The sequence below is a fragment of the Microcaecilia unicolor genome, chromosome 1 (genome assembly GCF_901765095.1).
Source record: "Microcaecilia unicolor chromosome 1, aMicUni1.1, whole genome shotgun sequence".
NCBI lineage: Eukaryota > Metazoa > Chordata > Amphibia > Gymnophiona > Siphonopidae > Microcaecilia > Microcaecilia unicolor.
The window spans coordinates 51,283,025-51,310,522 of NC_044031.1; the positions used below are offsets into that span (position 1 = coordinate 51,283,025).

At 45.7% G+C, this 27,498-nt stretch overlaps 1 protein-coding gene across 2 annotated transcripts in view; it reads left to right on the forward strand.

The window, feature by feature from the left end:
- The window catches only part of PTH1R (parathyroid hormone 1 receptor), a 436,123-nt gene extending 416,532 nt beyond the window's left edge, over positions 1 to 19,591 (forward strand). For both annotated transcript variants that reach the window (XM_030197196.1, XM_030197205.1), the window contains 4 exons: positions 3,979 to 4,073; positions 9,642 to 9,783; positions 14,722 to 14,763; positions 18,145 to 19,591. In XM_030197196.1, coding sequence (XP_030053056.1) covers positions 3,979 to 4,073; positions 9,642 to 9,783; positions 14,722 to 14,763; positions 18,145 to 18,507 — 642 coding nt within the window. In that variant the 3' untranslated portion in view covers positions 18,508 to 19,591. The remainder of the gene's footprint in view (positions 1 to 3,978; positions 4,074 to 9,641; positions 9,784 to 14,721; positions 14,764 to 18,144) is intronic.
- The last annotated feature ends 7,907 nt before the right edge of the window (positions 19,592 to 27,498 follow it).

The following is a 27,498-nucleotide window of genomic DNA, read 5'->3' on the forward strand; positions in this document are numbered from 1 at the left end:
TTAAGTTTAGCTGCTTAACCCTGACAACACAAATGGAAGAGTTAACGCTACCTATTCATAATTCATACATTGAAAGAAAGAGTAGTCAGTGTGAGAGCAGCAAGAGACTACAAAAAGGATCAATACTGGAACACATCTCCCTGATTTAATAAGATTCCTAATGCTGGGGTGTTCTCAATCCTCAAGCAGTCTTCAGGAATGAAGGAAAATCCGTACTGATAAAAAAAAAAAGACCTAAATGAATTTTTTACACAGCATCTGACATCTAAACTGACTGCAAAGCCTGACTGCTACAGAAGGTTCTCTGTGTCTAGACAGCATGAACCCAGGGACAGGGCAGCCGAGAGGGGGGGGACAAAAGTCCCCGGGCCTCCGGAGGGGGCCCGGCGACACCGCAGTCCGACCCGCCCTCCCTCCGTTGCTCCCAGCACTAACCTTAAATGCCTCCTTTCAGCACGTTCGCAGCAAGCAGCAGCAGGGCAGGCCACTCCTTCCTTCCGTGTCCTGCCCTCACCTGACTTAACGTCCGCGAGGGCGGGGCACGGAAGGAAGGAGAGGTCTGCCCTGCTGCTGCTTGCTGCAAACGTGCTGAAAGGAGGCGTTTAAGGTTAGGGCAGGGCCCAGCCCGGTAGCGGGTGGAGGGGGGGCCGGCGACCTCGGGTGGGGGGGGGGCCCGGCGGCAACGACGACGACTTCGGGTGGTGGGGGGCCCGGGGGCGGCCTTGTCCCGGGCCCGGCTCTGGCTCTCAGCGGCCCTGCCCAGAGAAGCTGCATCTGCTTGCCCTTTGCACAAGCAACATGAGGCCTCATGACATTCAAACATATAAGAAGAAGATCATATCAGTATATCACAATGCTAAAATCATACATAGAACACATGACTGGTAACTCATTTATTCCACTAAGCAGTAAATGTGTATGTTTATTTGCTTTGGGACTCAGGAAGATGTTATGGATCCCAATGACTACCAGCAAGCGCCTGCAGATGAATGTAACAGAAGCAAGCATTTGAAAGTTTCCTTAGATATGCTCTGCTGCTTTCAGCAAGCAGGGGTTCACCAATGACTGCCAGGTTTTTCTTGGCTCCTTGAAAAAATACAGTAAATAAGTCAAGCAATATAACTTAATGAGTCACCATTAAGACTCTTTGCTTTTTGATCTGAAAAGACATGAACATTTTCCAGAGCTGCAATGCAGTGGTTTCTTATCAGTGCTTTTTACCACAAAAGCTTGCAGTCTAAGCAAGGGAAGTTCGTGATCTGCAAGCCCTGGTGTTAGAGGCAGATTTAGATCTTGTTATCACAACAACATGGTTCAATGACTCCCATGAAGGAAGGTTAGAGATGGTCGACAAGGTGGAGGAGTCGCTCTGTCTGTTGGAAACAATATTAAAAACAGGAGGAAAGAGGAAGTTGTGGGGGGGGGGGGGGGTGCACAATGCAGCAGATGGAAAGCTTCAGGGCAGTTGCAGGCAGCTTATCAGAGGCAATAACTAAATTACCAACCCCCTGCAAAAGGACCTGCTTTCCAGAGTAGACAGGAAGGTAAGGGAAAGGGAGGGAGACATCAGACCGTAGTGGGAAGAAAAGGAAGAAATGTCGGACCACAGGGGCACCCTGGAGCTGTTGTAAGTTAGCCTGGGGTGGGGTAGGGATGAGAGAGAGAGGGGGAAATAAACACAGAAACTGATGGCCAATAAAGACCATATGGCTCATCTAGGTTGCCCATCCATAGCATCCACTACCCCTTTCTCTCCCTTACAGATCCTATGTGTTTGTCCATTGCTTTCTTGAATTCAGATACAGTCTTGGTCACCATCTCCACTGGGAGGTCATTCCATTCTTCCACTACCCTTTCTGTAAAGAAGTAAGATGGCTGCAGAACAGTAGCATAGCCAGACTGCTGATTAGGGCAGGCCTGAGAGCAAAATGGGTGGACCAAACATTTCATGTCTACGCTCCCCCCCCCTAATTAATTTCTGCCACGCCTTGCCTCCCGGTGCCCTCCGACTAATTTCCACTTCAGCTCACCTCATGGTGCCCCACCAAAAGGAAATGAAATACCACTGCTGGCAGGGATTTCTAAGCCCTGCCAGCCAAAGACCTCCTTCCCGCCAAACAAGCTTACTTCTTGAGCGGCTGCCAGCACTATCTCTAAGCTGTTGCTGCCAGCCAAGGGTGAAAACTGAGCATGCACATGGTGGAGGGGCTTGCAGCTGATAGCAGCAGCTTGGAGACAGTGCTGGCAGTTGTCCAAGAAGTAAGCTCATTTTGCAGGAAAGAGGCCTTTGGATGGCGGGGCTTGGGTATCCCCTCCAGCCACACTAAGAAGCATGACATTTTGAGTGGGCCTGAGTCCAAATTGGGAGGGCCCCAGCTGTGCCATTATTGTAGAATGTTTCAAAGTATGTGCCAGCAGCCTGATGCTCCTTGGGAGGAAGAATAACACCAGCTGAAAGCTACTCATATGGTAATTTTATTTATTTATTTTTTTAGCAGAGTGCCTAGGGAAATAATGCAAAAATATGCATGCATATTTTATAAAGGCAACATATGCATGCCTGTGCCTTTAAAGGTATCCCCTATTTTTGTTGGTGTTGCAGCCACTGAGCCCCTCTTGTTGTTTTTGTCAGGGTGGATAATGCTGCATTATGGCTGCCAAGCGCTCTTTGTTGTTTTTGTTGAAGTGGAAGGTGTTATTTTGAGGTTACTGAGCCCCTCGTGTGTTTTGTTGGAATGGGAGGTATTGTGTCGGGCCTGCCTAGCCCTTCTTTTGTGTAGGAGTGGGATTTATGGTATTGGGGCTGCCAGAATGCTTTTGTTGGACTAAGGATATGGTGTTGGGGTTGCTGAGTCTCTTTTATGTTTGTTGGTGTGAGAAGAATGGTGTTGGAACCACTGAACCCCCTCTTGTTATTATGTGTTGTAGTAGAAGATGTGGAGGGGCATAATCGAAAGAGGGCGCCCATCTCTAAGGGTGTCCATCTCCGGGAACGGCTCCGAGAAGGGGCGGTCCCAACCGTATTTTCGAAAAAGATGGGCGGCCATCTTTTCTTTCGAAGGTGCGGTTGGAACCGGCCAAATGCCTAGGATTTAGGCGGATTTGAGACGGGTGCCCTCGGTTTTCGGCGCTATTGGAAACCGAAGGAGGCCATCTCAAAAACAAACACATCCAAGGCATTTGGTCGTGGGAGGGGCCAGGATTCGTAGTGCACTGGTCCCCCTCACATGCCAGGACACCAACCGGGCACCCTAGGGGGCACTTTTTAAAAAATAAAAAACATACATTAAAATACCTCCCAGGTCCATTGCTCCCTTACCCTGGGTGCTGAGCCCCACATATCCTCCCCAAAACCCACTCCCCACAACTCTACACCATTACCATAGCACTTATGGGTGAAGGGGGGCACCTACATGTGGGTACAGTGGGTTTGGGGGGGGGGGTTAGAGGGCTCCCATTTACCATCATAAGTGTAACAGGTAGGGGGGTATGGGCCTGGGTCCACCTGCCTGAAGTGCACTGCACCCATTAAAAACTGCTCCAGGGACCTGCATACTGCTGTCATGGAGCTGGGTATCACACTGGAGAAAAAGGCCAGATGCTTAAGACAAGATTTAATCTGCACAGACATCACATGAAGATAGCTGGTGCCAGTCAGGTTCCCACCCCTGTGGGCCAGCATTTTACAAGACCAGGACACTGCACCAGTGATTTCTTAGTAAAAATCCTGAAAGGTAAATTTAAAACTATACAGGAACATAAGACCTTTGAAGTCAGAATGATTGAATATTTTGACACCCAACTTACAGGACTTAACAAGGATCTGGGTTTTCTAGCCTATTATAAACCATAAAATTGTGTTTCTCTGTTTATCACCCTCCTCTCACCTACCCACACCCATCCTGTTAGAATATCAATGAAATGCTTTGATGTCCCCATGCATAATCACCCTTGTTTTTAATTTTTTTTTTATTTCAGGTAAATTTTATTCTTTTCCTTAATATTGTCCGAGTACTTGCTAGCAAGCTGAGAGAGACAAATGCAAGAAGATGCGACACAAGACAGCAGTACAGGTGAGACATTGCTAAGCACCAGGCAAGTCAAGTTTATTTGTTGTAGGACATGAAGGCAGTTTTATGAGCCTGTAGAAAGTATTTTATATGCTTAAATAAGTGCTATATAAAATTTCCAAAGCATGTATGTGTATAATAGGGATGAGCAGTCAGAAAATTTTTGTCTCATTGCATTTCCCTTGTACCTGTGGGAGGTGGTGGAGATGAAAACGGTAATGGAATCCAAACATGCATGGGATAAACACAAACGAATCCTGTGTAGAAGGAATGGCTCCGCGGAATCTTAGCGGAGATTGGGTGGCGACGCCGGTAATTGGGAAACAAAATGGGAGCTGGGCAGACTTCTATGGTCTATGCCCTGACTGTGACTGAATAGATAGGGATGGGCTGGAGTATACATTTTAAGGGGCTTCGATGTTAGCTTCAGAACTTAGTACAAGAACAGTACTGAGCAGACTTCTACAATCTGTGCCCTGAGAAAGACAAGGACACATTAAACTCAGTATACATATAAAGTATCACATACCGTGTAAAATGAGTTTATCTTGTTGGGCAGACTGGATGGACCATACAGGTTTTTATATGCCGTCATTTACTATGTTACTATGTTATGTTTCTTTCTGGGAAAGTTCATTTTGGTTTGGCCAGTTTTCATCATGGGAGCAAAATCATTGAGGGGTCTTCGTAGAAAGGTGCGCTAGCATTTTAAGCGTGTGCTGAAAATAAGTATGTGCTAAATGCTAGAGATGCCCATATATTCCTGTGGGTGTCTCTACTGTTTAGCGCTCACTAAAAGACCCCCTGAGTGCACCCTCTGGTCTGACCCAGTATGGCTATTCTTATGATCTTATATAATATACATGTATGGGGGCAAATTCCATGGGTTTCACATCAGCTCACAGGCATGCATACGTTCTAAGAAAGTGCTTGTTTCATCCAAGGTTTCATACAAGGGATTAAGGGAGTCATTCTCCTTAACCCTGTGTAGGTTAGTTCTGCCTCCAAAGTGAAACCGTTAAAATTGCAGCCTCACAACTTCATTGGCTGTACTTTCATATGAGGTTTCTAAAACGGGCAGCTGCACATGGAAATGGTGCCACTTACATGTGGAAGTTGGAAAATGACCACTTCTGTGTTTACTGCTGACACCTCTGTGTGGAAGCTGCCAGGTCCATGACATTTTAGTACCACCAGAAACGAGTGTACTACCTGAACACTTCGATTCCAATTCCTATTTAAGATGGGCCTCTAAATCTGTTTGCATTACATATTAGTTGCTTTCTAATTTTCTTTGCTAAATATTTTTGTGAGCCCATGCTAAATTTTAGTACCAGTTTTACTACTACTGCTGCTGCATATCGGGGCCCTTTTACTAAAGGGTTGCCACGTGGCAACCCGGAACTACTGCCGGCCCAACTCAGCCTCTGGCGGTAGTTCCACCTCCAGCACGCATCATTTCTGGCACCCCGGCGCTAACCTGGCTTACCTCAATGAGTACTACTACTACTACTATTTAGCATTTCTATAGCGCTACAAGGCGTACGTAGCGCTGCACAAACATAGAAGAAAGACAGTCCCTGCTCAAAGAGCTTACAATCTAATAGACAAAAAAAAAAAAATAAAGTAAGCAAATCAAATCAATTAATGTGAACGGGAAGGAAGAGAGGAGGGTAGGTGGAGGCGAGTGGTTACAAGTGGTTACGAGTCAAAAGCAGTGTTAAAGAGGCGGGCTTTCAGTCTAGATTTAAAGGTGGCCAAGGATGGGGCAAGACGTAGGGGCTCAGGAAGTTTATTCCAGGCGTAGGGTGCAGCGAGACAGAAGGCGCGAAGTCTGGAGTTGGCAGTAGTGGAGAAGGGAACAGATAAGAAGGATTTATCCATGGAGCGGAGTGCACGGGAAGGGGTGTAGGGAAGGACGAGTGTGGAGAGATACTGGGGAGCAGCAGAGTCAGTACATTTATAGGTTAGTAGAAGAAGTTTGAACAGGATACGAAAACGGATAGGGAGCCAGTGAAGCGACTTGAGGAGAGGGGTAGTATGAGTAAAGCGACCCTGGCGGAAGACGAGACGGGCAGCAGAGTTTTGAACCGACTGGAGAGGGGAGAGGTGACTAAGTGGGAGGCCAGCAAGAAGCAGATTGCAGTAGTCTAAACGAGAGGTGACAAGGGTGTGGATGAGGGTTTTGGTAGAGTGCTCGGAAAGAAAGGGGCAGTAAATGCACCCCACCACATGGCCATGCGGTAAGAGTAATCTTACCACATGGCATCTCTGGGGGGAGTGGGAAAAGCAGCCCCCCACTGCTACCGCAGAGCCTTTTTTTCCTGCAGCTTGGTAAGAAGACAAGCAACCGCAAGAAGAGCAGAAGAAACCAAAAGGACCAGACTGGTCCTTTTGGTTTCTTCCGCTGTTCTTGTGGTTGCTTGTGCACTTTGCTGGAGATTTGGACCCTCCTTTGGCTTGGTAAGCAGACCCCATCATTTCTATTTATTTTTTGTTACATTTGTACCCCGCGCTTTCTCACTCATGGCAGGCTCAATGCGGTTTACATGGGGCAATGGAGGGTTAAGTAACTTGCCCAGAGTCACAAGGAGCTGCCTGTGCCTGAAGTGGGAATCAAACTCAGTTCCCCAGGACCAAAGTCCACCACCCTAACCACTAGGCTACTCCTTCACTGGCAACATTCCATGTAGAAGCCTGCCCTTGTAGCCGCGCAGGCTTCTGTTTCTGTGAGTCTGACATCCTGCACGTACGTGCAGAATGTCAGACTCACAGAAACAGAAGCCTGCGCAGCCGCAAGGGCAGGCTTCTACATGGAATGTTGCTATTGGAATAGCAACATTAACATTCCATGTAGAATCTCAAATAGTAGCAACAGAATCTCAATAGTAGCAACATTCCATCTAGAATCTCCAACAGTAGCAACATTCCATGTAGAATCTCCAATAGTATCTATTTTATTTTTGTTACATTTGTACCCTGCGCTTTCCCACTCATGGCAGGCTCAATGCGGCTTACATGGGGCAATGGAGGGTTAAGTGACTTGCCCAGAGTCACAAGGAGCTGCCTTGCCTGAAGTGGGAATCGAACTCAGTTCCTCAGTTCCCCAGGACCAAAGTCCACCACCCTAACCACTAGGCCACTCCTCCTTCTATATAATTCTAGCAGAGCTTTACTATGCATATGCAGTTCTGTACAAACATATGTACGAACCAATCCTTGGCTCTTAGAGCTTACATAACAAATAAGACTACGGTTGTTTTATGACGTAGACCCTACGTTTGGTTGGTTGGGGTAAGTTTCCAGCAAAACCTACAGGCTGAGACTACAATTTCCAGTGAGGGAACAGTGAACTAAAGGGTGTCAAACCTGTGCAAGTGCAATTTGAGTGATGCCCTCAAATGCAGCAAATTAGGAGAGAGAATAAGGGTAAGAAAGGATGATGGTCATAATTAGCAGAAAGTAAGTAGTCAAACATATGACTGACAGCTGGGAGAGGCTGTCAACTAGAGCAGTGTAGTTCAGGGCAATTATGTAGCCTGTTCCTGTCAAAATCTACTATGTTACTCTGCTCCCAAATCATTTCACTTTGCTAAAATGTTAATTCGGATTTGCAGAAGTGGACGGACATTCTTACCGTGCCAACAGTCCCTTGACACTAAAATACCAGAACTAATTTATTATATAAAAATAGTATAATGGACATTGCAATATTTGGCTGAGATTTTAAAAAAATTGTCATTATTCAGCCAAGATGTGCAAGGCATGAAATATATTCCAGATTGTTCATTTTTAAGTTTGCAACTAATTATGGTTGGGAAGAATTCAGCTATGGCTTTTACAAGTCATGTTTGATCATCACTGGGTTGTCACTTGGTAGGCAATACAGCAGTTAGATGACAGCCTTCCCTTTTGGTTTGTCATGTCCACTTTAAGTCAATATATGTTTATTCCTCATTGGTGATTCAGTTACCTTCAATTCATTGCATTCCAGATGTGAGTAAACCTTTTCTGGGCACTCACTGCCATTTCAAGAAGCACATTTGCTAAAAATTTAGGGGCCCTTATTATCAAGCCGCAGTAGGGCTACCACGGCAATGCTGCTGGGCTCGCTCAGGGGTCCACTAATTCTGGCTTCTCCTGCACCCAAATCTACTGCCGAAACTTGACATTTCGTCATTTAGATTGTAAGCTCCTTTGAGCAGGGACTGTCCTTCTTTGTTAAACTGTACAGCGCTGCGTAACCCTAGTAGCGCTCTAGAAATGTTAAGTAGTAGTAGTAGACAAGATAAAGCAAGCAAATCAATTAATGTGTAGAGGAAAGAGGAGAGGAGGGTAGGTGGGGCGAGTGGTTACAAGTCAAAAGCAATGTTAAAGAGGTGGGCTTTTAATCTAGATTTAAAGATGGTCAAGGATGGGGCAAGACTTTGGGGCTCAGGAAGTCTATTCCAGGCATAGGGTGCAGCGCATGGCCATGGCCATGTGTGTCTGGGGGCTTTTTTTACCCGCTGTGGTAAAAAGGACCCTGGCGTGTGGGAAAAATGGCCCCCACCGCTAGCACAGGGCCCTTTTTCCCGCAGCTTGGTAAAACAACCCCTAAATGTCTGTATATTCCTAAGCCTGGGTACTTGGCAAAATTATTGGAACTGTATGAACCACAAAGACCTTAAGATCCTCCTAAAAGTTGTTGAGGGTACCCCATCCTTCAGAGGTAAGACTGTTGAGTTTGAGGTAAAGACGTTTGTTTGTTTGTTTATTTATTTATTTGAAATCCTTCTATATTGCCTACTGGCTTCAAAAGAGCCCATCAAAGCAATGTACAACAAATAGAAGATTAAAAACTACATTTTAAAAAAACCCATAAACTCCAAATCCTCCCCCCCCCCCCCAACAGGAGCACGGCTCCCTCCAACTAGCCTAAAATACCCATCTATTAAAACAGCCATTATTATTAATAGGCTTTTACTATGAGCATCATTACATTTTTTTATTAGATTGTGATCTTTTTTATACTGATTTGTAATAGGGGTTGGGCTGTGATGTTTTTTTTATATTTTATATAACAAAGAGTTTAAATATATGTATGATGCTGTAATAACTACATCTATGTTATAATTTATATGGTCGATACCCACTCAGGAATCTAACTATCAAAATTTCCTCAATAATAAAGTCATGTAAATTACAGGAAAATGCTTTCACAAGTCATACTATTATGATAGTTTTGCTGTGCTTCTGTGTAGAAAAGGGACTTTGGTAAGAAAAGTAAAAAAGATTTGTTTGGAAATAAATAAATAAATAAATAAATGTATATGTCAATTTAATGGTATGATTCGTGAAAGCATTTTTCCTGTAATTTACATGAGATAATTTATATGGTGCCACCTACATATTGTGCAATGTAAGACAGAATATCAAGTGCTAGAAAATAAGTAAAAAAAAAAAAAAATCAACAAATAATTTCTCCATTAAAGAGTGTTACCACGCCGTCTGGATGCTACAATGGTGCTATCACATATCATTTTAATAAAATTCAGTCTAATGAACTTCTGTATATCTCCCTCTCTGCAGGAAGCTGCTGAAATCAACCCTTGTTTTAATGCCGCTTTTTGGAGTTCATTATATCGTTTTCATGGCTATGCCATACACAGAAATATCAGGGATTCTTTGGCACATCCAAATGCACTATGACATGTTCTTCAACTCATTCCAGGTACTATGCTATGCTCAGAGCTCTTTTTTTGAGGGGATACTGAGTACCGGCCCCTTTTCTATTGTATGCTAAAATTGACCCACGGTCCCTAAGTTTTAATGAAAGCCTCTACACACCAATTCTACCTTGTCATAGATTCTGTGACTGGTTGCAGGGGGCCTGGCTTTTGTGGGGGTGGGTCCATCAGTGATCACCTCACCCCTGAAGAGTGGCCTAGCTTTTGAGTATTGGCACCTTTTTTTGCTAGTAAAAACACACTGGCTATGCTGCACTTTATATGATGATCTTTCAAAAACAGAGTAATATTGTTTGGCTGGGGAGAATATACCCTTACTAACATAGGGACCTATTTACTAAGCCACGGTACGCAGTAGTGCATGCCTACCATGAACCAAAAGGCACTGCCACAGGACGCGCTGAAGTGTCCCACAGTAGTGTGCAAATTCGTGCAGGAGGCATGTCTACGGATGGAGAGTAGGCGTGCCCTGAATTAATCAGGTAGCGCAGGTACATTGCCACACGCGCGGGGGACCTTTACTGCCTATTAAATAGGTGGCATGAGGGCTCCCACGGTAATGGCCACGAGTCAATTAGGATATTAGCACGTGGCCATTACAGAAAATATACAAATGTGTCCATCTTACTGCCACGCTTTAATTGGCTGCAATGTGTGATAAACCCACGCACTGCGTACTGCACTGGCCACTTGCGTGGCTTAGTAAAAGGGCCCCACAGACCTTTACTGTTCAGTCTTAATTGAAGGATTTTACTTTGTTATGCCAGTGGCATAGCCAGACCTAACATTTTGGGTGGGCCCAGAGCTAATATGGGTGGGCACTATGTATATGGGTGTGAGTAGTGCTTCTTGGGACACTCCTAAATAATGCCTTAGAGTGCACTTGATGACAGATTTTTAATAAACAGTCTGCCCAACAGTTGTGCTGCATGAACATAACCACATACATACTTGGAACCTATGTTGCAAACCTTAACACCACCAGTTCTCAACACACAAATGCCAATAACAGCACCTTTAAAAAAGGCAGCAGTGAATATACACAACAGCAGTATGTGTTCCATTGGAAAAAACCAGACAAGTCAGACTGATACAGATCCCATACAAACCATATGCAAGCAGAATCTCTCACCTGGGTCACATGCAGAACACAGATTAACCCTCATCAATTGAGAATAGAGGACCAAAATTTTGAAATTGGCCTGTAGCTCAGCATCAGCCTTGCCCTTCCCTATCCCCATCTCTCTCTGTAGCCTGGCATCAGCCCTGCCCTTCCCTACCCCTATCCAACTCTATAGCCTGGCATCAGCCCTACCTTCCCCCCCCATCATCCCTGTAGCCATCTCCCCCCTACCCTTTCCAATCTCCCCCCCCCCCCCCACACCCTGATGCACACCAGCATTAAATATAAAACCCACCAGCATTTATATTTAATGTTGATGGGTTTCTTGATAGGGGGTGGTCTCTGTAGTGCCCTTAAAAAATTTTTTTATAGATGAACATTTTTTTAACGTTCTTGGCACTACAGAGCCCACCCCCATCAAGAAACCCACCAACATTAAATACACATTTTTGTTTAAACCTGGTATTACACAAATTAAAACATTTTTGTTACCTGGTCTTGAGCTTCCTATAGAAATCTATTGCCCCCAATGAGGTCCTAATGAATGTGCACGTGGGATTCCGGGTTCAAGGAGTTCACTGCTCAGTGCTCAAACTCTGTCTGCCTGGTATGAGGGAATCTCGAGTCCTGGAAGATCGGTGTCCATGGGCCGCAGGGGGGCAGGCTGTGTGTATGCACCGGCTGTGGAGGAGGGGCAGGCTCTGTGTGCCTGAGCTGCAGGGAGCAAACTTTATGTGAGAGTGGGGCAGGCTACAGCTATCAGCGTGCAGGAGCAGCCTTGATGACAGCAGATTACAGCCGCATACCAGAACAGGTCTCCCAGCCCGGCTGCCTGACGGCCGATTCCCCTAGCCTGACAGCAAGAATTTTAAAAAGCAGGCAGGAAGGCTTCTGTTTGCTTGCTGGTGCTTGCAAATGGCTGCATGTTGCTGTGCAGACTAACTGGAGATAAACAGCTTCAGTAATTTGGATCCTGGTGCCAATTAGGATATACAGCAAATACGCTTCACGATGTTTTCCATGTGCAGCAAGAAATTGCCCCTGTAAGTCACATTTCGTAGTTTTGAGCCTAAAGTGGCTCTTACACTCCCATCCCCCCTCCCCCGGGGGTGGTGTATTCTACCCCTGAAATCCCTCATTCTTATTTTGGCCCATTTCTGAGAAACTGGAGATGAGAGGAAAGAGAAAAAGTTTTATTCTAGTCTGCTGCACTGCAGGCAGTTCAAATATCTAGATGGCACAAAAATAATAAAAACAAAGGGGGAGTGAGTAAGAAGAGTAGAGACATAACGAGTGACTGCAAGAATCGGACAAAAGGAGAAGGGAAAAAAAAAGCAAGCCAAGTGCTGCAGGGGGAAAAGCGCCCTTTTCTGAATATTAAAAGGAGAGAAAAGCTCTGGAGGAGACGTACAAGGAGCTCAGCAGAGAACAAAACACCCTGAGAGAAAGCAAATAATAAGCCGGATGAGGAAGCTGAGAGTGAGCTGCTGACTCCTGAAAAAACAGGCACCCATTGGTGGGTCAGAGAGACTGGGCGGGCCTGTGCTGAGATTGGGTGGGCCTGGGGTTCCTCAGGGGCTTCAAGGCAGGGGAACCCTTCTCCCTCAACTTTGTCTTCCTGCTTCCTACCCTCACATTCTCCATGATCATGGTGGTCTTCCTGTACAAGAAGGGGATTCAGTTGCACCCATAGTTGGACAACTGGCTAATCCTGGAGGCATCAGAGCAAAAGAGCAAAGAGGCCACCAACAGGGTAGCGACTGTTGCAGTTGCTCAGATGGGTGGTCAGTCTTTTCAAGAGTTATCTGCTGCCTTCTGAAAAGCTGGAGTAACTCGGGTCTGCTTCAACATGAGGTGGGAAAAACTGAGGGAGCAGATTCAGGGGCTCCTCTATGCTACATGCAGGTTCTGGGCTCCATGATGGCAGCCATGGATGTAGTTTCCTGGGCCCGATCACATATGCACCCGCTCCAGCACTCACTCCTGAGTTACTGGTTGCCAATATTGTAGGATTATCAAGTATAGTTGTATTGGACGCTGCAGTCCCAGCACAGCATGCATTGGTGGCTCCAGTATATCAATTTGCAGAGGGAGATGCCATTGGCATCCCTGCCGTGTATTTTGGTGGTCATCGATGCCAGTTTGTTAGGAGGGGGCCTACTGCCTGTAGTGCAGTATGCAGGACTTTGGACTGCAGTGGAGGCTCAGTGGTCCATTAATTGCTTGGAGTTTCGAGTGGTTTCAGGGCTCTGGAGTCATTCCAAGCCCTGGTGGAGGGCAAGCCAGTGAGGGTGCTCTCCGATAACACGACAGCAACAGTGTACATAAATTGCCCGGGGGCATGCATAGTGTTGCATTGGTGATGGAGGCTTGCAGTCTCTACGAGTGGGCAGAGGCCTATCTGCACCTGCTGTCTACGGCTCACATCACGGGTCATCTCAGTGTGTAGGCAAATTTTCTAAATAGAACCTTGTTGGATTCATCAGAACAGGGACTGTCTGGGATGCTGTTCCTTCTCATGATGGCACATTGGGGCATGCTGTTAATGGACTTGATGGTGACTCATGCCAATGCCAAGGTGGCACGGTTTTTCAGTTGTGGCAGGGAGACCAGACTGGAAGGGTTAGATGTGCTCCTTCAACCTGGCTGGTAGTGGAGCTGTTGTGCATTTCCCCCCCCATGGCTGTTGATAGTGAGGGTACTGCATTGGATCCATGTACACCCAGGGGCAGTAATTCTGGTGGCTCCAGATTGTCCCAGACAACTGTGGTATGCAGATCTGGTTGGGTTGTTGGTGGCAGACCCATTTCTGATTCTGCTCATCCTGGATCTCCTTCAGGGCCCCATGCCCATGGAGGCTCCCTCCCACTTTAGTCTTATGGCCTGGCTCTTGAGAGGACAAGATTGAGAAAAAAAGGTTATTCAGAGGGGGGTTATCACTACTCTGCTTCAGACCCGAAAACATTTTATGACTGGCAAATAAGTGGGTCTGGCAGACTTTTGAAGCATGGTGCAACTTTGATGGCTTCCTTGCAGCAAATCCTGGCATTTTTGCAGAAGGGACTGGAGAAGAGCCTGGTGCTCAATTCCCTTCAGGTTAAGGTGGCAGTTCTTGCTTGTTAAAGGGGATGAGTGGCAAACTCTTCCCTGGCCACCCATCCATTTTTTGAAGGGGGGATTACTTGGCTAAAACCTCCTCTGTGCCCTCCGTGCCCAGATTGTAACCTTAATTTGGCCTTGAAGGCACTGCAACAGGTTCCTTTTGAACACTTGTGAAAAGCGTTGTTGAAGGATCTCACTTTAAAGACAGTGTTCCTGGTGATGATGGCCTTGGCTTGGAGGGTATCGAAACTGCAAGTGTTGTTTTGGGATCAATTCCTCCAGTTTTCAGAGTCTGGCATTACCATTCGGATGGCTTCTTCCTTGTCAAAGTTGGTTTCTGCATTCCATATGAATCAGCCATTGTTCCTCCCTTCTTTTGCAGTGGAGGATTATCCGCAGGACTTTTAGGCTTTGCGGTGTTTGGACATCCACAGGGTGCTACTTCATTATCTGCAGGTAGCGAATGAGTTTCTCAGATCAGACCATCTGTACGTACTGTTTATAGATTAATGTGATTTATATTGATTTAGTCTCACTATATTTTTTATAATATACATACAAAGGGAACGTGCACTAACTAATGTGAATCTTAACTATTTACACATGTGAAAGCCGCAGAACATTCAAATTCAAATGCTACATATTCTAGCTATACTAATCATAGTGTTTTTTTATTTCTTCATATTTCTTTTTCTAGGGATTTCTTGTGGCCATTATATACTGCTTCTGCAATGGAGAAGTGAGTATCCTTCTTTGGTTTTTGATGACTGATTAATTCTTCCTAGATGTAGTTCATTTAGGGGTCCTTTTATGAAGCTGCGGTAAGCACTAGCGCAGTGGTTCCCAAACTTTCTCAGGACTTGATACATTTCCTCTCAAATCCCCCTCACCCCTGCCGCCATAGCCACCACTGATGGTATTGAGTCCTAACTTCCATCCAGCGTCTGCCCACCTTCTCTCCTCCCATCCAGCTTCTGCTCACCTCTCTTCCCCTTCCATCCACCTTTTGCCCACCTTCTCTCCCTCCTCCACCAGCTTCTGCCCACCTCTCTCCCTCCTTTTCATCCAGCTTCTGCCCACCTTCCTCCCTCCCTCCTCCATCCAGCTTCTGCCCACCTCTCTCCCCTTCCATCCAGCTTCTACCCACCTCCCTCCCTCCTCCACCAGCTTCTGCCCACCTCTCTCCCTCCTTTTCATCCAGCTTCTCCCCACCTTCTCTCCCCTCCATCCACCCTTTGCCCACCTTTGACCCCCCCCCCCCCTTCCATATAGCTTCTGCCCACCTTCAATTCCGCCTTAATCCAGCCTCGGTCCCCTCTTCTCCTTCCACTGATTTTTAGCACTCTCTCTCCCCCTCTTACATCCAGCCTAAGCCCCCTGTTTCCCCCACAATCCAGCGTCTGTCTCCTGTATTCCCCCTACACACCCCTGCCACTGCTGCTTCTCTAGATCAGTAGCAGTGGCAAAGCAAGCTTAAAAGTCCACCCCCCCCCCCCCCCCCCCAGTTTAATAGGGAAGTAACCTTCTTGTTCCGGGTTGCAGGGTGGTTTGTTATGCTGTGGGTCCAACTCTCAGTAGTAGTCTAATGCAGAGGTTCACAAACTGTGTGCCGCGGTTAGACTGCTACTGAGAGCTGGAGCCACAGCATAACAAACCACCCTACAACCTGGAATAAGAAGATTAGTTCCTTATTAAGGTGGTGAGACACTTAAGAGGAACACCACAGACAAGCTTGTTTTACCGCTGCTGGTTCTCATCTAAAGAAGCAGCAGCAGTGGCTTGGGTGGCAACAGGACGGAGGTACGGAAAATATGCCGTGAGGTTGCTGCGGTGCCCTGGGGTGCCACATGGCACACAGTTTGGGAACCGCTGCTTCCCTGCTTACTGCAGCTTAAAAGGGCTTACCGCAGGGTGCATTCAAGAATCTTGTGGTAAGTTCTGGGGTAGCGTGTGTACACCACTCGATAAAAATGATTTTTATTTTTACCACAGAAGAGGAATGTGTGGAGGTGGAGAGTGGGTGTGTCTGCACTAATCAATTAGTGCAGCTACACTGCCACATGCTAACTGGTGTGTGAGCCCTTACTGCCTTCAAAAATAGGCAGTAAGGGCATCGCTAGTGCATGACCATTAATACTAAATTTTAAAAAATCAGCCAATTTACTGCTGTATTAAAATGACCTTAGCAGATTGGAAAGACTCGCATAAGGATGCACTAAGGCCATTAGCCTTGCTTTGTAAAAGGGCCCCAAAGGAAAGCGATTCAGCCAGGGGCGTATCTGAACTGCGGCGGTAGGGGGGGCCAGGGCCAGAGAGGGGGGGCACATTATAGCCCCCCCCCCACCGCCGCCGCCGCCGCCATTGCCGATCCCCCTCCCCCCAGCCGCTGCCATTGCTAACCCTCCCCCTCCGTTGCTCGCCTACCTTCGCTGGCGGGGGACCCCAACCCCCGCCAGCCGAGGTCCGCGTCCTCCTGCCGCTGCCGGCTGCCTTTGGTCCTTTCATTCTTCCATTGAAGCTGGCGCCGACGAAAAAGTTTCTTTTGAATCTGACGTCGCTGCACGTTGCACGTTGTACGTGCAGGACGTCAGACTCAGAAACAATTTCTGAGTCTGACGTCCTGCACGTACAACGTGCAGCGACGTCAGACTCAAAAGAAACTTTCGTCGGCGCCAGCTTCAATGGAAGAATTAAAGGACCAAAGGCAGCCGGCAGCGGCAGGAGGACGCGGACCTCGGCTGGCGGGGGTTGGGGTCCCCCGCCAGCGAAGGTAGGCGAGCAACGGAGGGGGAGGGTTGGCAGCGGTAGGGGGGTCCAGGGCGAAATCTGCGGGGGCCCAGGCCCCTGAGGCCCCACGCAGATACGCCCCTGGATTCAGCATGAAGAACATCTTATCCCATTAATTAATTTTACAAAATAAGAAATGGAGATTATTTTTCTTTAAGCCCGATTCCCTCTGTTTTCTCTCCCCTTAATCGTGTATTAAAGATGAGTTAGTGTTTCTAGACAACTTTTCTGATTAACATTATCATACAATAATGATAAAATAGAGAACATACAGGGGGTCAAATGTTCTAAAGAGTCAATGTGTTGACTCTTCAGTTCATTGACCCTCCTCCCCTCAGCTACAAATTTTACAAAATAGAGACTGTACACCAGGTGCTAAACAACTGGGTGTATCTCTCTGCTCCAGAAAAAAGGAATTGTGGATAGCCAAAGCTCCAAGGGGTCCTTTTACTAAGCTGCGGTAAAACGTGGCCTACAGTAGTGTGGATGTGTGAAATTGGCACACGCTGGGACATTTTTACCATGGCTTGGAAAAAGTGCTTTTTTAATGGGGGCAGAAAATGGCCATCCGGTAAAATGAAAAGTAGCCCTTATCACCCACCACCCACTGACCTAGTGGTAAGGGTTCATGTGCTACTCGTGCGGTAATCAGGCAGTGTGCGCCAATGTGGCCGTATTGCCGATTACCGCCAGGAACACCCCTGCGCTCGTACCCAGATGTTCAATACCAGGAGCTCGCCTGACCCAGCATTGAATGCCCAGGGTTTGTTCAGCTCACAGACAGAAGTGGAGGAGTAGCCTAATGCAGTGGTTCCCAAACCCGGTCCTGGAGGCACCCCAGCCAGTCAGGTTTTCAGTATAGCTACAATAAATATTCATGAGATAGATTTGCATGCAGTAGAGACAGTGCATGCAAGTCTCTCTCTCATTAATATTCATTGTGGGTATCCTGAAAGCCCGACTGGCTGGGGTGCCTCCAGGACCAGGTTTGGGAGCCAGGAGCCTAATGGTTAGTGCAGTGGCCTAAGAACAAAGAAACTGACTTCAATTCCCACTGTAGCTCCTTCCGACTTTGGGCAAGTCACTTAACCCTCCATTACCCCAAGTAGAAAATAAGTACCTGTATATTATATGCAAACTTCCTTGATTATAATCACAAAAAGATGGTGTAACAATTTGGTAATCACTGTTCCATATGTGAAGCCTTGGTTTCTGTTTAGCTGAGATTTTTTTTTCCTCGTATGCCATATTAACACTACTTCTTATCTGATCACAAATTACTATTGTGACAAATTTCTCTATTGAATAATTTGCTATTTCTTCAATTGTTCAGGTGCAAGCAGAAATAAAGAAGTCTTGGAGTAGATGGACTTTAGCACTTGATTTCAAAAGGAAAGCACGGAGCGGGAGTACATCATACAGTTACGGACCCATGGTTTCCCATACTAGCATTACTAATGTGACTACACGGGGGACACTAGCTGTTCATCTAAATACCAGACTAGTATCTTCAGCCCTAAATGGGCACAGGAATTTGCCGGGTTATGTAAAGAATGGTTCCATTTCTGAAAACTCTCTCCCTTCCTCTGGATTAGAACAATACATCAAGGATGAGGAGTACCTGAATGGTTCTGGGCTTTATGATGTTGAAAGAGCTACAGCCCTTGTTGAAGAAGAACGAGAAACAGTGATGTAATCATTTCCGGAACACTTTTCTTGCACACAAAGGAACGCAGGGCCATAGAGCAAGTGTCAAGGATTTTACACAGTTTTCCTGTTCTACGGAACGGGAAGTCAAGCCAGGATAGCGAGCAGCCAACAACGCTACCATCAGGACCAAGGATTTCATCAGAAACATTTATTGTGTTCTGCGCTCCAAGGAGCTGATGAAGGCTTTGCTTCTAAGGCCTTTCAAGGCCCCAAAACCTTGGTCCATTTGAACAATGAGAATAATTAGAGTTACACTGAACAGCAAATCATACTGTGGTTGTAACTTTTCAAGGAAGTACCACGGCACCAAGTCATGGCTACCAAGTAAACTTCACTCTATTGGAATATATAAATAGAGATTTTTGGATTTATTTTAATTTTTTCAAAAGTTCACTTCCAGAATGTTAAAAACTGACTTTAAACGTTTAATTTTGTAAAAATACTATTTATCACTTTGGTAATTTTATGAACTTGAGTGGGGGGGGGGGGGGGGGGGGGGTTCTGTGTTGCAGCAACAGCTTTAGCAGGTTAAATACAACATGGACAGCAGTTCTGTTTTGCTATTTAGAAGCCACATGGATGAACCGGCTCTTGGCATCACATCTTACTTGTTCCTCTAGAAACAGAGTTTGCTTATTTTTGAGCAGCACTCGTTTGTGGTACTGAAGCATAACTACTTGACACAAATAAACAAACAAAGAAAAAAAACAACAGGGATCCTTACTCCTATCCAAGGGGTGAGAAGATGATAGAATCAAAGACTGAATTATACAAAATGTGAAGTCAGGTGTAATTTGCTCTGTAACATTGTGATGCCAAGAAGTGTACTGAGGAATGAATGCTTAGATCATGAATGTAAATGGTCAAAGTTGTTCTGAAAAATTGTATATGGTATGAATTACTGGTTTCTTACTGAGATGGTAAGTTCCTGGCTCAGCTAATTCATGAGTTATAAGTTGCTGAATCCAATGGGCCGGTTGTTAAAGATTACATATTTCTAATTTATAAACATTCTCTGTCACAAATGACCAATTTCTAAGTCAAATAACTAATAAATTACAGATCCTTGATTCCTGTTTTAGATAACTGTTCAGGTGCAGGTAACGGGTGGTTGCTGCTTAAGGGGTCCTTTTACTAAGGGGACCTGCACTAGCGTTGGCGTGTGTCTTTGATGCACGCCGAGGCCCCCTTTTACCATAGTGGGTAAAAAATTGGCCGTTTCGGTGGAGAGCCCTTACCGCCACCCATTGAGATGGCAGTAAGGGCTCCCAGGCTATCCCAGCGGTAACCGGACAACACCAATTACCGCTGGTTAAGTTCTGGTGCTACAAATATCTAAAAAAATTACTCTAGTGCCGAAAATGTCATGTGCTGGGACTGGGAACTACTGCCGGGCTCCTGCGGTAGCCTGGCGGTAGATCCGGGTTGCCACACGCCAACTCTTTAGTAAAAGGGCCCCTAAGATAGCTAATACATCACACATTACTGATTCTTGCCTTACAGATCTGTGGCACATTACCTTCTTCTGTCGACAATCAATGGGTCCTGTATTTAAAGGAATTATAGGGCTCTTTTATTAAGCTGCTTTGGGCGCTAATGTGTACCTAACGAAGCTTAAAATGGCGAGCTGTGAGGTGCACTCAGGTATCTTGTGGTAAGATCCAAATGTGCGTGTGCTAACCGTGCAGAAAAAAATATTTTAAAATAAGTTTTGAGGGAGTGTGTCTGGGGACAGAGAGTGGCAGGGGCGTAGCTACAGATGGCCCCATTCTCAGTCTGATCACCAATCAGGTTGCTAGGCATCACTTAGCCTGCACAGTTGCTGCTCATTAGCACGGTTGCCAGGTGGCCGGTTTTCCCGCCCAATTGGGTGGTTTTCCGCGACCCGCTGCAGGACATTTTTGTCCGCTGCGGGTCGCGGTTTTTTTGGGCTATTTTTTGGGGTTTTGTGCTGGTTTTTGTGTGGTTTTTTGGGCCACGGGGGCGGGGCTAATGACATTTTGGGCGGGGTTGATGACGATTTGGGCGAGGTTGATGACGATTTGGGCGGGGTTGAGGATGGCGGAGGTGGAGCTGATGACGGCGGGGGTGGAGCTGATGACGGTGGGGGTGGTGTTGATGACGGCGGGGGCGTGAACTTTTTGGGCGGGTTTTGGGGACGGGTAATTGGCAACACTGCTTATTAGCTCAGCTTCAACTAGGTGCAAGCAACAGGAAGTGCCTAATCTGACAGCCTTCAGTGATTTTTGTTTGTTTAAGCAGCAGGCAGCCCTCCTGTCTTTCCTTCCTTATTTGCTGCTGCAAATGGGTGGGGGGGGGGGGGGGGGCTCTGCTAGGGTAGTCTGTTTTTCCTATGCTTTAGTTTGCTCTCACTCCCTGCCCCTACAAATCGCAAATAATTCTGGCAGTGGGTCTCTACTATCAGTGATCTGGCTCCAGGACACAGAGAAATCTGCAGCAAAGTTCAGAGCCTTGGTGCTGCCTTTAAATAAGTGGGACTCCTCCCTTGCAGCTGGGGGAAATCTGTGCACCATGCCCAGGAGACACAGACTTCAGGTAAAGAAAAAGATTTATTTTATACTGGTTGGCATCTGGGTGGGGGTGAGTTCTGCAGTGTCCAGGTTAAAAACAAACAGAGAAAAAAACCCACAGTCTGCTATTTCATGCTGTTGGGAGGGTGTGGGCGGGACCAGAGAGCTGAGAGAGAAGGCTGAGTGAAGATCGCCGAGCAACATGAACGCTGAAGCGCTGCTGCTACCGCGAATCACACCGACGAGGTGAGGCGTTTTAAAATTCTGACGGAGGGAGAGAGGGGGGTGTGCCTGTAACGGAGGGAGGGAGGGAGGGTGCCTGTAACGGAGGGAGGAAGGGGGGGTGCCTGTAACGGAAGGAGGGTGCCTGGAACAGGGAATGGAGCCTGTAACTATTTTTCGGACTATAAATGCACTTTTTTTTTCCTACAAATTTGGGAGGAAAACCTAGGTGCGTCTTATGGTCCGGTGTGTCTTATAGTCCGAAAAATACGGTAACTATGTTTAAAAAATGCCTGTGTTCCATTAAGTATGTAGTTTATCTTGATGCAGGACAGCTGTTGGGCAGACTGTTTACTTAGAAATCCATCATCGAGTGCATTCTTAAGGCATTATTTAGTAGATCTCAAGAAACACCTATACACATAGTGCCCACCCATATCAGCTCTTGGCCCACCCAAAATGTCAGGTCTGGCTATGCCACTGGAGAGTGGGTGTTCCTGTGCTAATCAATTAGTGGCCCTTTTACAAAGGCACACCAAAAAGTGGCCTGCGGTAGTGTAGGTGCATATATTGGACACACGCTGGACCATTTCTCCACCACGTCTGGAAAAAAAAGGGGGGGGGGTTAGTCCGGGAAATGGACATGCGGCAAAATGAAACCAGCACGCATCTATTTATGGCCCAAGCCCTTAATGCCACCCATCGACTTAGGGATAAGGGCTCACACATTGCCCGTGCAGTAACTGTCCATCATACCAACTGCCGATTACCACCAGGAATGCCCCCGTGGTAGAATATTATTTTCTACCACGGGTTTTTGGCATGTACCAAACTCAGAATTACAGCCCAGCGCATGTGCTAGCTGGGCGGTAATGTCGATTTGTGCCTTAGTAAAAGGGCCCCTTAATGCAGGAATAGCACACAAGCCCTTACTGCATACAAAATGGGTGGTGGTACGTGCACTCATTTTTTTTTTAATGGCTGCACACCAATGGCAACATGAGCGCAAGACCTTTCATAGAGAAAATAGAAAAAAAAAGGCTATTTTTACTGCTTAGGTAAAAATGGCCTTAGTGAGCGGGACCCCTATCCTCCTAACTTGAGGGCCCTTTTGCTAAAACGTAGCATGTGCTAACAGAAGTATCGCATGCTAAATGCAAAGAAACCCCATTTTATGCCTAGGGGCTTCTTAGCATTTATAATGTGCTAATTCTGTTAGCGCACACTGGGCTTCTTTTACAAAGCCATGCGGCAAATGAGAGGAAGCCCATAGAAATTGAATGGGCTTCCTCTCATTTGCCACACCGAGAATTGGTAACGCGGCTTTATAAAAAGAAGCTGACTAAGCTGTATTAAAAGGGCCAAGAGTTAAGCTCATAAAATGGCCTTTTTGAACGTTTAATAGGGCCGAATTCCTAAATTTATACTCAAAATGTCACTTCGGGGGCCTTTTTTCAAAGGCATGTAATGGCCTACGCACGTCCAGCGTGAACCAAATCAGCATTACCACCCGGCTACCACATGCCCCGGGCGGTAATTCTAAATTTAGCGCGTGCCAAAAACATGCGGTAGAAAATATTTTCTAGCGCGTGGCGCTTACCCGGAGGTAAATGACGGTGGGTATGTACTGCATGCATACCACCCAGGTAGCGCATGAGACCTTACCGCTAAGTCAGTGAGTGGCGATAAGGTCTCAGGCTGAAAATGGATGCACACTGGTTTTTATTTTGCCGCACGTTCATTTTCTGGCTCCTTAAAAAAAGGCCCTTTTTCCGGGACGCATCATAAACTGGCCTGGTGCGCACCTGAAAGACTTGTTCGCATTGCCGCAGACCACTTTTTGCTTCGGCTTAGTAAAAGGGCCCCTAAACTCTTAAATATAGAGTGGCAGCACAGGGAGATTTAGGGTCGGCATAAATAGTTTTGCATTTAGAACTGATTTTTCAGCACTAGGTTCATAATTTTGGCTCAAAAAACTAGGCAAATGAATGGGAGGCCTAAATTTAGAAGCACAACTTTTAAGCTCCTCAATTAAGATATATTTTCAGCTGAAACTTAGGCTTCTAAGTTTGGCTGAAACTAGAGCACAAATTTAGGAGCGCAGCTTTTTTTTAATATCGAGCCTGAGTCTTTCTTGTTCTGAATAATTATCAATTGTGTATTACTGGATTTTGCATTTGTGAATACACAGAAAAACTGTACAAAATGCTTATTTAAATGTACATTTAAATTAAATCATACTTTTAAGATGATAAGTTAAAGAATTTAAATCCCTTTTTTAAACTAGGTGGCTATAGGCTCCAGACTAACCTGTGTGTGCTTGCAAGACATTACTGGGCAGCTTCAGTATTTACAAAGAGCCACCAGCAGTTTTCCACTAAAATATTAACCCATTTGTGGCTTCCTTCTAATATCACTAGGTGTCATTTTATTAAGCTGTGGTAAAAATTGACCTTCGTGTGCCCTTATGTGGGTTTTTCCTGTCCACTAAGCCTTTTTTACCACAGCAGGAAAAAAGTCAATGTTCTCTTTATTTCTATTAATGGCCATGCGCTATGTTGCCATTAGTGTGCGGTTATTAAAAAACTTTAGCACATCTGCACTTACAGACACCTATTTTGAAGGCAGTAAGGGCTTATGCACCATACCTATGCTAACCAGTTAAAATATAGTAATATAACATGTAATCCCCCCCCAGGGGTACTCATGTGGTGAGAGCCCTCTTACGGTTCATGTCTAGCTTCACATACCCTCAGCCAGTGTTCACTACAGCTTTGCTCCTAAGAAAAGCTCAGAGAGACAAGGCTTTCCTTTAAATAGCCTGTAAACTCGGTCTCAATGTTTGGACTTCCCCTTAAATTCAGGGTGACTCCCTCATTTACCACCAGTTTGTGGACATGCCTCCCTGCTGTATTCTCTGGTAACAGGTCACTTTTCCGGTTCCCCTGATGGGCCCCCTGTCACCCTTCTTGGGAATATAACCCTGGTTTCTCAGCTTTCATCAATATGCAAATTCACTCTATACCAGATGCAAATCCACTTTATTAGCACTCTGCTCCAGTCTTGTGGGGAACAACTTCTTTCCAGCATATCATTCAACTTCCAGTAATACACAGTTCTATTAGTACCAAAAGGCATACCAAGTCAATACCTTCTTGGTTTTTAGAGGGATCCTTCTCTCTCCACTTCCAAGGGATCTCCTCCAGCAGACTTCAGGCATTCCAGGTCCCCATCTTTTTTTTCTCTCGCTCTCAGAGGGTGCTCTTTATAGGGTGGCTAATTATCCTCCCTATCTCTTTAGGCCCCTCCCCCTGGTTTCAGAAAGGTCCAGGCCCAGAACTCTCTCCAACTTTCCCTCACCTACTCTGAGTTCTCCCCTTGGTGGCCTCTTTAGGGAAGGGCAGGTCATATACCATGAGCACCCCCTAGCTGTCCCTTCAGGTCATTACTTGGACCTACCCCTTTTGGCTCCCTCTAGGGACCAGATCAGGGCATTTTTCAGAGTTTTCCCAGGACAGCGCCCTCTGGCGGCCTCCTCAGGGTAGGGCAGTCCTGTGTTTATCACAAACTGTGCTAAGGGGGATTTGGACTTGATATACTGCCTTTCTGTGGTTTTTGCAACTACATTCAAAGCAGTATACATAGAGGCATATTTTCAAAGCACTTTGGGAGGCTATGTTCCATAGGTTTCTATGGAACTTTGGGAGGCTAAGTGCTTTGAAAATGAGCCTCATAGTATATACAGGTACTTATTTTTACTTGGGGCAATGGAGGGTTAAGTGACTTGCCTAGAGTCACAGAGTTGCTGTAGTGGGAATCAAACCCAGTTCCCCATGATCAAGGTCTACTGCAGTAACCACTAGGCTACTCCTCCACACTGAGTAGCATAAGAATGCCCACCCCCTCACCCATACACGCACCCCTCCAACAAAATTGTAAAAAATATTTTTTAGTGCATGGTTAGCATGCGCTGATTTGGAACTTACTGCAGGATGCCTGAGTTTGTCCCATAGTAAAGCCATTTTAAGTTGCAGTAAGCACTAGCATTACCGCAGCTTTGTAAAACGGCACTTATATTCTTATAAGGATTTATTATATGGGCCTTTTTTTGTGCACAAAAATGCAGAATTAGAAATCTCAGAATGCTGGGGAAATGTCCTTTCAGTTAGTGGACACATTTGCCTAAAACTGCCAGGCAGGATCCAACTTTCCAGTAGTATATTATGATCATTGGAAGAGAATAACATTTTACTGAAATATGCTATGCTCATAATGACTGGAATTCAGACATAACTACAAAGTGCTACTTTGCCTACAGGTCCACCGGGAAAAGGGTGTCACATAATAAAATAGAATTACTATTAAATAAATGAGCCTCAACTGCCCTGAGCCAGCACCAAGCCAAAGCTTGTACACAAACACACAGCTCAATCGCAGGCTTCTCTCACAGGCTCTGACCAGTAGATTGCAAAAATATTAGTGGAAAACAATTCTGAAGAATAGAAAAAAAACCTAACATAAAAGCTAATACTCTGGACATCTTATCAAGAACAATTCAGAAAACGTGATGCTCTTTGAACCGTGTCCCCCCAAAATTGTAACATTCAACAGCCATGTCTGAGTAAAGTTAAACAGTCGATTTTTTTCTTGCTATTTAGCTGAATTCACCTAGGCAGAATATCTGAAGTCTGTGTCAGCTGAAGGATGCTGGGAAATGGGCTTAGCATGTGCTAACATGGGACTTTCCCCGTAAGCTAAGCCCGTTTCCAGCACACCCAAGAAAATCGGGAATTTTCAAATATTTCTTGATCACATTAAAACGTTGAACCTGAAAAAAAATTGGCATTGGAGCACTTACTGCCCCCTATTTCGGAGATGCTAAGGGGCTTTCGCGTTATGGGCGCATTAACCAGTTAGCACGTGCAAATGGCGCTAGCTGAATAACGCATCCATGACCATTCTCTGCCCTTGACACACCCTCCACACTGATTCAAATGGAAAATCAAGTAGTGATGTTTTTATCTTAACAAGCAAGTGGGCTCAGGCTCTCTTTATATCTGCCAAGGAACCAAAATCTTGACCTTTGCAATAGTCAATTCCATCCAGATACAATCACTTATATACTCAGCTGATAAAACCACCTAGCTAACAAGCCCAGCAAAGTACATCAACCTCATGAATGATCTCTCAATCCAGATTTCATTTGATTTATTTATTTATTGTATTTATAGCCTGCCCATTACCTAAGAGGATTACAAGTAAACATACATGAGTAAACTAAAACAGACATATAACAACTGTCAATGACTCATCTCCAGTTTTATTCCCATCTTCACATTAGGCATAAGCCTGTACAAATAGCTGTGTTTTCAACTTCTTCCTGAATTCACATATAGAGGACACATGTGAATATTGCCAGTCAACTTATTCCATAGAAGCGGACCATATATAGACAAGGTGCTACATGAAGTATCAACACTGTGTACTTTCGCCATGGAAGGCTGTACCACCTGTCCAGTGCCTGTTAACCTCAGTGAGTGAACCGGATCATAAAGTCTTAAAATATATTTAAAATAGTAACAATGTCAATCAATGTCTTAAAGATTATCGATATTTTGTATTGCACTCAAAATTGTATAGGAAGGCAGTGCAGAACCTTCATTGAAAAAGACACATGATCAGTTCTTTGGAGCTCTACAATCAATCAGTCATACAGCCACATGTTGCACCACCCGAAGAGCTTTGCAACTTGCTTGTGATAAGCCTAAATATAGACTATTGTAATAGTACAATCTTGACAGTACGAGACTTTGAACAACCATTCGGGGCTCAATATTCAGACCGAGGGAGTTAGCCTGGCTAACTCCTGCGGTTGGCGCTGAGCCCGGATATGCCAGGCTGTTTCCAGTGACTGACACTGAATATCCAGTTTATTTTTGGCTGGTTCAAACTTAAATGGGTAGTGGGCTGAATATCAGATTTGACAGGATGACCTCCGAAAACCCTCATCCTCCCATAAGCATTCCACCTCCCCCCAAGTTCCTTCCAACCTCCCACCCAAGAGCAAACCCCTCCTGGACTCCCTCAAAGAGCAGACCCTCATCCAAAAGACACCTCTCTATCCCTATGGGTATTTCAGGGGTACAGTCAGCGCTTAAGTGCCGATATTCAGCATTTAACCACCTAAAATCGGACCACATAAAACTCATTCCTATCTTCTTCCG